At 48.2% G+C, this 9,734-nt stretch overlaps 1 protein-coding gene across 1 annotated transcript in view; it reads left to right on the forward strand.

Moving 5' to 3' along the window:
* secisbp2l (SECIS binding protein 2-like) overlaps positions 1–9,011 on the forward strand; it is a 15,921-nt gene extending 6,910 nt beyond the window's left edge. Inside the window, exons 4-7 of the mRNA XM_063004687.1 lie at positions 148–368; positions 1,741–1,895; positions 2,440–2,659; positions 2,780–9,011. Coding sequence (XP_062860757.1) covers positions 148–368; positions 1,741–1,895; positions 2,440–2,659; positions 2,780–3,342 — 1,159 coding nt within the window. The 3' untranslated portion in view covers positions 3,343–9,011. The remainder of the gene's footprint in view (positions 1–147; positions 369–1,740; positions 1,896–2,439; positions 2,660–2,779) is intronic.
* Positions 9,012–9,734: the final 723 nt, after the last annotated feature.

The following is a 9,734-nucleotide window of genomic DNA, read 5'->3' on the forward strand; positions in this document are numbered from 1 at the left end:
GCAGAATGGCTCTAATATAGCTCATCCCAAATGGTGTGGCTGGAACACAGACTTAGTTACGGTGTCTACATACTTTTGACCCTGTATTTAATGCTTGGGTTGACCTGTACTGCACGTGTGATCCATGAAACCTTCCTCCTCCTGCAGGTACTGCAACCAGGTGCTGAATAAGGAGATCGACGAGAGCGTGACCCTCCTGCTGCAGGAGCTGGTCCGCTTCCAGGAGCGGGTCTATCAGAAGGAGCCCAACAAAGCTAAAGGGAAGCGGCGCCTGGTCATGGGTCTGAGAGAGGTCACCAAACACATGAAGCTCAACAAGATCCAGTGTGTCGTCATCTCGCCCAACTGTGAGAAGATCCAGGCCAAAGGTCAGATCCATGAGCCGTTATAAATATGAATGTGCTATATGTTTAGCCACCAGGGGGGCAGCAGTGTATAAGTTCAAGAAGTCAAGAGGCTTTATTGTCATTCCAGCTCTATACAAGTTCATATGAGTGTGTGTTGGTATATGTGTGTGTAACTAGGGCTGTCGCGGTGAAAGAATTTCCCCTTGCGATATTCAGCCTGTCTTAATATCGCGGTATGCGGTGATATCGCCATTTTTTTTTTTTTTTTGAAAATTACTTAATTAATCTGCATTTTAGAGCTATATAAACAAGCTTTATTGTTAGGCTGTGATTCGGTATATTATTGCTTTATAATGACAAAGATGAGACGGCTTTAAGACCAATGAAATGCGTGTTTAATGTTAAATACAGAACAGAGCAGGGATGCGCGTCTTTTCTCTATTAAAAAAAGGTTTAAATTTAGCTCCTAGGCTAGATATACAGTGTGAAACGAAAAAAAAAAAGTGTTTAGGCTAAATATTGTAAATACACATCTAATCAAAATATGGTAAAAAAGAAATATAATAAAGTCTGTAAGAGTTTAAACCTGCGTTATTATGCGCGCTAGAAGAACCAACACGTTCATCTGATGTGGTTTAGAGAGGATCTGAGTGGGGTAGCGATGTTCCCCTCGGTACTAAAACTCTCTCTGATGGTGCTCGTTACACTAATACACGTGTACTGTACCTGCATGCAACTTTACAATGCGACAAACTATCTATTTAGTAGGTATAATTAACATAACAATATATACTACATTTCAAGTTATTATTCGTTTCAATACATTTTTATTCAACGAAAAAATACATTTAAATCATTCCAGCAAGACCAGAAAGAGAATATTTGCAGGCTGCAATGCCATATTAACCGTCATTAAGTGTTTTAGTTCGCCAAGGCTGTTTGAATATAGTCCAAATTACAAGTATTTTATTGAGTGTGAACCCAATTTGATCATTAATAAACTTGCCTATAATTCCTGTTGCGATTGTTTACATTTTAAAACACAAAGCCTGAAACTCAGCAGCAACGCATGAGAACAGGTTGCGGGAAAATGTCGCTCCTAGCTCATTTTCATTATGAATTTATTTAACATTTATTACGCACGAATGTAGGCGTATAAAACAAGATGGACCTGCAACAATATAAACAAAAAAAAAAGAGAAGAAAGAAAGAAAAAACGTGAACACCGCGGTGTTGCGGTTGTCCAGCATGCCCTGCGGTTGGCTGGTCTATACCGCGATATTTCAAAATTGCGGTTAGCGCGACAGCCCTATGTGTAACTCAGTGTGTGTGTTCGTATGAGTGTGTATGATTGTGTGTATAACCCTGTGTGTGTGTGTGTGCGCGCGCGCAGGCGGTCTGGATGAAGCTCTGTACAACGTTATCGCCATGGCGCGTGAGCAGGAGATTCCCTTCGTTTTCGCTCTGGGACGTAAAGCTCTCGGCCGCTGCGTCAACAAGCTCGTCCCCGTCAGCGTGGTGGGGATCTTCAACTACTCCGGAGCCGAGGTACACACACACACACACACACACACACCAGTACTACCACCACCATGCTTTACAGTAGCAGCTGTATGAGCTAATTGTGTATTGTGACTAAATTGTATTGGGACCGTATTGGACCGACCTTTGCCTGGGGAAGGGGGGAGGGGCATTACCTGAAACTTGATGGATTTTTGCTGTTCATGCCAAATTCTGACCCCTGTGGCATGTTTTGGTGACCAGCAGCTCACTATAGCACAAGGTTCCTGTTCCTGACTGATGGTTCCGGAACCTGACATGCTCGCCATGCTTGGTTGCTGACAGTCTGGGACTTTCCTTCTGAATTATGTCGTCAACAAGGCCTTTCCGCCTGCAGAACTGCCGCTTACTGGATGCTTTTTGCATTTTTTTGTGTTAAAAAGGTACCAAAGTCTGGCTTTGCTCAGGGGTCCAACAGTGCCCAGAATCCTGAATCTTTCCAAAAGTTTCTAATGGGCAGCAAGGAGCGCTTTGGTACCAGGTCTGAGCCGGACGCTCCTCCTGACCCCTGTGTGTGTGTGTGTGTGTGTAGGCTCTCTTTAACCGCCTGGTGTCCCTGACGGAGGAGGCGCGCAGGGCGTATAAGGAGATGGTTTGCGCTCTGGAGCAGGAGCAGGCCGAGGAAGCTCTGAAGAACGTGAAGAAGGTCTCGCACCACATGGGCCACTCGCGCAACCCCTCGGCCGCCTCGGCCATCTCCTTCTGCAGCGTCATATCCGAACCCATCTCCGAGGTGAACGAGAAGGAGTACGGTACGTCTCACACACACACACACACACACACACACACACGGACCGCCGCGCCCCCTTCTGAGCATTCTCAGTATTATGTCCTAATGATGTGTGTGTGTGTGTGTGTGTGTGCGTGTGCAGAGACCAACTGGAGGACGATGGTGGAGAACTCGGACGCCCCGGAACCCCCGGAGAGCGACTTCACCAGAACGGCTCCTCACAAAGACGCCGAGGGGACCCCGGGCCCCGAGGGGGGCTGCCCCGCGCCCCCCAAGGAGGAAGGGCGCTCGGAGGACGGGCTGGAGCGCGCCTCCCAGCAGAGCACGGAGACCGGGTCCCTGGACGGCAGCTGCCGGGGCCCGTCCCACTCGTACTCGTCCATCACCAGCGCCAGCAGCAACACCCTGGTGCCGGGCATGCTGGACGAGGAGGAGGAGGACGAGGAGGAGGACGAGGAGGACGAGGAGGAGGAGTACGCCCACGAGCCCATCCTGCCGGAGGTGCCGGCCGTGAGCAGCATGATCGACACGTGGGTCAGCACCACGCTGGAGAACCTGCAGCTCTCCTCCAAGAACCAGGAGGAGGACGAGGAGGAGGAGGAGGAGGAGAAAGAGGAGGATCTGGGAGGAGCGAGTGATGAGGAGGAGCTGGAGTCCTCTGTGGAGGAGAAGCACGGCGACGAGGCTCGGAAAGACTCCGAATGAGGCGCGCGCGCACACACACACACACACACTCACACTCACTATGACATCATAATACACTGTACGGCCAAAAGTATGTGGACACCACTCCTAATTCTTGAGCTCTTATGTGAATGAATTGGAACACCGACTGTGAGCCAGGCCTCCCGACCTCGCCGACCGCTCTCCCGGGCACAGATGTGCACAAATTCCCACAGCGCCGGCACACGCTATAACGTTAGAGCGAGAGCGCCCTCTTGTGGTCCCCTAAACTCCACTAAGGAGAAGGCCAGGACCCAGAGCGATACGTTGTCACGGTGACGCCATGGCAACGGGCACAAATTCCCACAGACTGTAGCTGTGAAACTGTAATGACCACATTTTAGAGTCGGGACAGGCTCACGATCAGGCGTCCACGTACTTTCGGCCAGACCTAGCGGTCAGACTCGTTCACCCATCACACTCCACGTCTTCAACTGTCTCAGGAAGTTCCAACACACACACACACACACACACACACACGGTGCTTTCACACACACACACACACACTCCTACGATCACGATGAAGACCACGGCTCGCGCTTTGAGCTGCCGACCCCCCCCCCCCCCCCCCTCCACCCCCCACTGTCTACATACAGGTTTGTGCAAAAGTTTGTGCACCCCCGGTCAATTTAATGGAAAGCGAGAGTGAGAAAATAATACTAATTAAATCATTCTGTATGTGAGCGCCCCCTTGTAAACCACAGTGGGACCAGATCACCACCAGTTTCATTAATGAATTTAGTTTAGTTAGTTGTGTTTCGTTTTGACGCGTGAAGCTCGGCCCGACTCTGATTGGACTAACTGCGCTCTCTGACAGCCAATCGATAGGCTCTACGGCAACCGACGGGTCTGAAGGGGTTCAGCCGAAAATGAGAAGCAAAGAACGGCCTCGATCAGGGACGCCGGGACTTTGTTCTTTATAGGCGACGACCTCAAGGGGTGTGCAAACTTTCTCACCGGGTGCTTCTGTACACCTCCCGCATTAGGTAGCAAATCGTTCAGTCGTTTATTTGTTCCCTGATGTTCATGACAGAACTACGGCACCAACGGAACCCCTTCAGACCCGGCGTGACAGTCGGCTCGACTCTGATTGGCCAGCGGCGCTCTCCGACAGCCAACCAAAGGCTAAGACGGAGGCTTACGGTCATGTGCGGAAGTTTTTCGTCCCTCCGCCACGCCCGCTACAGGGAACGGAACCAAAAAACGGCCTCAATCAGGGACGCCGGGACTTTGTTCTCTGTAGCCGTCAATCTCTACGATACCTGGATTGAGGCGCTTTATCCCATTTTTCATGCTAAATCCTCTCAAACTAATCCCATCGAATTGGCGAGCGTCTGTGACCTTTGTTCTTCGTAGCCGACGACCTCAAGGGGTGTGCAAACTTTTGCACGAGGCTCTCTGTCGGCTCTACATCAACCGAAGAGTCTGAAGGGGTTGAAGGAAGAGTTCGGCTAAAAACGAGACGTACAGGATGGGGATGTTCCTCTTACGCTACATGTAGTCGACCCCAACACTGGTGCAAAAGTTTGCGCCCCCCGGCACGTCCGCTACAGGGAACAGAACCAAAAAACGCCGCTTATGAGGGACGCTGGTGACCTCAAGGGGTGTGCAGACTTTCACATGAGACCTGGATTGAGGCGCTTTATCCCTTTATTCATGTCAGATCCTAACCAGCTTAATCAGATCGGATCGGTGAGCTTCTGTGACCTGCGTCTTCAGGTCTCTCCGTAGATGTTTGATGAGTTGATGATGAGAAGTCTGGACTTCTCCTTGGACGCTGGGACGTTTGTTCTTTTGATCTTTGTTGCCGACGACCTCAAGGGGTGTGCAAACTTTAGCACGAGACTGGTGAGCTACCGGTTTAGCATCACAACAACGTGGCTCCTGGAAATCCGGGTTCGGTTCCTGCCTTGAAGTTCCCGTGTCCAGGAGCCACAGCTTTCCTTTGAGAACTCGGCTTCTTTCCACCAGCAGAACATGCAGTAGGTGGATTGGCTGCTCTAATTTCTCTCTAGATCAGGTGGCTCCCACTGTGACCCTAAACAGGGGTCAGACGATTGGAAAAACCAGCTGAATCTGATCACACTGCTCCTTATACCACATGACCAAAAACTATGTGGACGCCCAAACTCCTAACCTGGACCCGCTGCATTGCTAGGTGCTTCGGTACTCAGCGCTGAGCCGTTGTCGCTCCCGGATGTTCCCACCTCCCTCAGTACCGTCCATTCTACTGCCAGACGTGCGGTTTGTACGCTGCTAATCCGGTAGCTTCCGTCGTTCGTGAATTATCAGCGTCGCCGTACAGAGCGACAGACGAACGTCGGGCTTTAATAATAATAATGCTAACGCTAACGTTTTTATCTCCTGCTTTAATATAAACTGAATTGATTCTGACTGTCGTGTGTCGTGTTGATCACCTCGCGTTCCGAGAGCGTCCGGCGCCGCTCATCCGAACAACGAAATAAAAAACGAATCTTTGTGTTTGTAAATAACGTGTAAAGTTTGTTTGTAATAATCCGCCGTGTCCTATTTATCGTACTCGTGTGCTGAAGAATAACCGAGATTCTCCCGGCGTGGGTTCGAATGCCGCGTGTCCTCGCTCGTCTGTGCGCAGGCATGTGCCGATATATCAGATCCACCGACGTTCGAAAGCGGCGTCACGTGTTTATCGTGTTTAGCTCGGAAATTACAGCTAGTCTGTTAATTAGCTTATCGTCAAACGGGACATGAATACGGTTTTAAATCTGAATTTAATCAGATCAGAATCCGATCTTCTTACAACAACAGGGTTTTATTTTAAATTTGCAAGGCTACGGACTAAAATCGGACTTCGGAGCGAGAGCGCCCTCTTGTGGGGCCGCTTAAACTCCACTAAAGAGAAGACGTAGGATCTTTCTGGACCAGTGACGTCGGAGTACGTAGTTCTCTGTACCGAAGACGATTCTTATCACATTTAAAGCCAAAATAAATCAACTCCTTTATTTTTATGAAGTTTGGGCAGTTGGTAGAGTAGGTGTCGCACAGTAACATGGGCCCCCGGGTACCTGGGTTTAAACCTCACCTTTTTAAGGAGGCTCACATCATCTCGTCAGCACGGGTGAGCGACGCCCTGGGATAAATTAGCGCCCTTGTTTTAAACAAAATAGTTTTAATAATATTTTTAGTTTTTAAAACGATCATCTGTGTTTTATTTGTAGAATCCTGGTCTGAGTACGAATGGGATCCTACCTAGTATTAGTCTGGTGTTCCTAATAAAGTGGCCTGTATGCAGAAAAGTATTCAGACCCCCCCCGTTCAACACCTCGCAGACGCCCCCTTCGTCTCTACACGCATCTGGATTGAGGCGCTTTATCCCTTTATTCATGTCAGATCCTCTCCAGCTTAATCAGATCAGATTTATGAGCATCTGTGACCTGCTATCTATCTTCAGGTCTCTCCACAGATGTTCGATGAGTTGTGAGTCTGGGCTTCCTCTGGGGTCACTTCGGGTCCCTCGGAGACTTGTTCGGGGGCCCCTGCGCTTTTGTTTGGCTGTTGGAAGGTGAACCGTCACCTCCAGTCTGAGATTTTAGCTGCATATGTGCATCTCTTAATTCTGATTGGTCTGCTCATCCTTGAATCTGAGAAGCAGCCCCATAGGGTGATGCTGCCACCACCACGTTTCACTGTAGGGAACCGAAGGGTCTGGGTCTGAATACTTTCTGAATCCACGGTAGATGAACCCCAGCAAGTCCAGCAAGCTCACGGTCCGACGCCCACCTACTTTATAATTCTGGCCTGATTTTCACGCTCGTGAGCTTCAGTTCTTGAGAACGATGAGGAATTTCTTAAGGTCCGTACAACACGTGCTTCCTCAAGTTCATCCAAAGTAAGAACTACCTAGCCGACCTCCTCCCGATGACGCGTCCATGATATTCTCACATCGTACGGTGTTCGCTCACTGATTATCGGCACATCCCTGGTCTGATTATTACACGTGTGTACAGGCGGGTTTAGGTAACCCATTAGCTTTAGCGGGTTTAGTAACGTTTGGGCTGTTTCTGTTGTCGTTGTTCTTCCGGATTCTCTTCTTCATAAGTGTTATAGCGGCTCTGGGTCAGTAACGCAATTTAGTTTCAATTTAATTCTACAGGGTTTAAAAATCGTGATTTCACGACCAGGAACTGATTTCACCTTCAGTTATCGAACGCTGATCCGGTTTAACCTGAGAAACGCTGGATCGTCGCGTAATAGCTAGTGCCTGATATTAACGAGTCGTAAATGCTGCTCACCGTATCCTTTTAGGTAGATGACAGGTGGCGCGGCGGGATATTCCGCTAGCACACCAGCGCCGAGATTCTGAACTCCTCGGTTCGAAACTCACCGGTCGGCTGGGCGCCATCTAGCGGGCCGTCTCTGCTAAAAGGGCGGGATGACCGGACCATGTGGGCGCTGTGTAAGGACCCTGATTAGCACATAGAGGCGCCTGTGCAGAGGGTTGCGCGCGGGTCGGAGGAGGCGTGAGCAGCGATATACCCACCTCACCTGCAATCAGGGATCCACCAGCAGAGGGAGACAAACTGACCACGATAAACTGGGAGAGAAAAAGAACGCTAATTCGGTAGCAACCTGTCGGGCACACGTATAAGCGGACGGCTAAAGGGTGGAGCCGCTAGAACAGGTTAGGAGGACGGGGTTGAGTAGGGGGCAGGTTCAGAGATTAAACGCGCCACAGATAAGCGACTGTAGGTGTACCAGTCTGCTCATGGTTCCACGCTTTAGCACAAATCGTCGTGTGTTAAATGTTAATAACTGATGCTAATGCGCGCGGTAGCTTTGTATAGGATATTCCTGGTTAGTAGTATTGCTCCAGTGTTAGCATTGTAGCGCCGGGGGCTGAGAAACTCGGTGACTCGCCAAAACAGAACAGCGCTAACCAAGTGTTTGTGTGGCGCCTTGTAACAGACGAACCTGCGTCGTGTTCGTCGCTGATGTATCAGGAACACTAAAGAATTTGTAGAGCTCGTTTAGCACGCCGTTCTGTTTGTCGGATTAGCTTCTATCGTAGCGATACGATAAATGCGATTCGGGAAGAATTACAGATTAGCGTTTGATAGCCGACGGCGTGAGCAGCTCCTGGTCGTCCGCTCGGGTTTTTATATCCGAACCAGATGAAGGAACCGTGCAGTTATTAGTTTTTTTTCGGGAAGGCCTCCGAGGCGCCAGGCGTGCGCCGATTGTTCCGGAATATTTCACGATATGAAGAATATCAAACACCAGGTGAACAGGATTCTGGGAAACGTCCCGTTAGACGACCCTGGACAGAAGTCATGTGACTATTATGACTATTATTATTATTATAATTATTATTATTATGCAGATCTGAGGTCGTGTTGATTATGGTGACGTATCGTGATGATCGGCGCACGCCCGGATGGGTGTTAGCGGCGGCGTGCTGGCGGTGTGTATTTTGCACTATGTAAATAACAGCAGAGTGAGTGCTTGTGATGTGATAATGTGAAGCGGTTGATTGAAGGATCGATGTTCTTTTGCCTGATTTTTTTTTTTTTTTCTGGGGTTCGAACCTCGAGCTCTGTGTAAATCTCTCTCTCTCTCTCTCTCTCTCTCTGACCAATATTAACTCATTATTAAAATCTTCTAATTAAAAACAAGTCGTTTTGTGTCCTCGTTTATCACAAACACACCTGCTGACGGATTTACAGTGGTGTTCAAAAAAATAGCAGTGATTTTAAAAAAGTGAATAAAGCACAAAATCATTATAATAACTTTTATTTCCATAAATGCAAATGCACTGAAATTACTCCACTTTCAATTCTAAATCAAAACATGAACAACATTTAGTCAGTTTGTGTTCATCCTTTACAGAAAGTTAAGAAAAATGAATATTAGGCTGTTCAAAATAATAGCAGTGCAGCATTTTTCTTTAAAAACTCAAAAAATGTATCTATAACATGAAAAAATGTTTGAGGTTTTACTTTACTTTAAATTACTGAACTAATATTTAGTGGCAGAACGATTGTTTCTGAGATCTGTGTTGCATGGAGTCGACCAACTTCTGGCACCTCTGAACAGGTATTCCAGTCCAGGATGATTACACGACATTCCACAGTTCTTCTGCATTTTTGGGTTTTGCCTCATAAAAACGTGTTTCAGACGTCAGAACACAAGTTCTCTCTGAGATTGAGGTCAGGGGATTGTGCTGGTCACTCTATTACCTCAATCTTGTTTGTCTGTAACCAAGATGTTTTGGGTCATTATCATGTTGAAACACCCATTTTAAGATCATTTCTTCTTCAAAATAGGGCAACATGATCTCCTCAAGTATTCTGATATATTTAAACTGATCCATGATCCCTCGTATGTGATAAATAGGT

This window comes from Trichomycterus rosablanca, chromosome 11 (assembly GCF_030014385.1).
Source record: "Trichomycterus rosablanca isolate fTriRos1 chromosome 11, fTriRos1.hap1, whole genome shotgun sequence".
In the NCBI taxonomy this organism is placed as follows: Eukaryota; Metazoa; Chordata; class Actinopteri; order Siluriformes; family Trichomycteridae; genus Trichomycterus; species Trichomycterus rosablanca.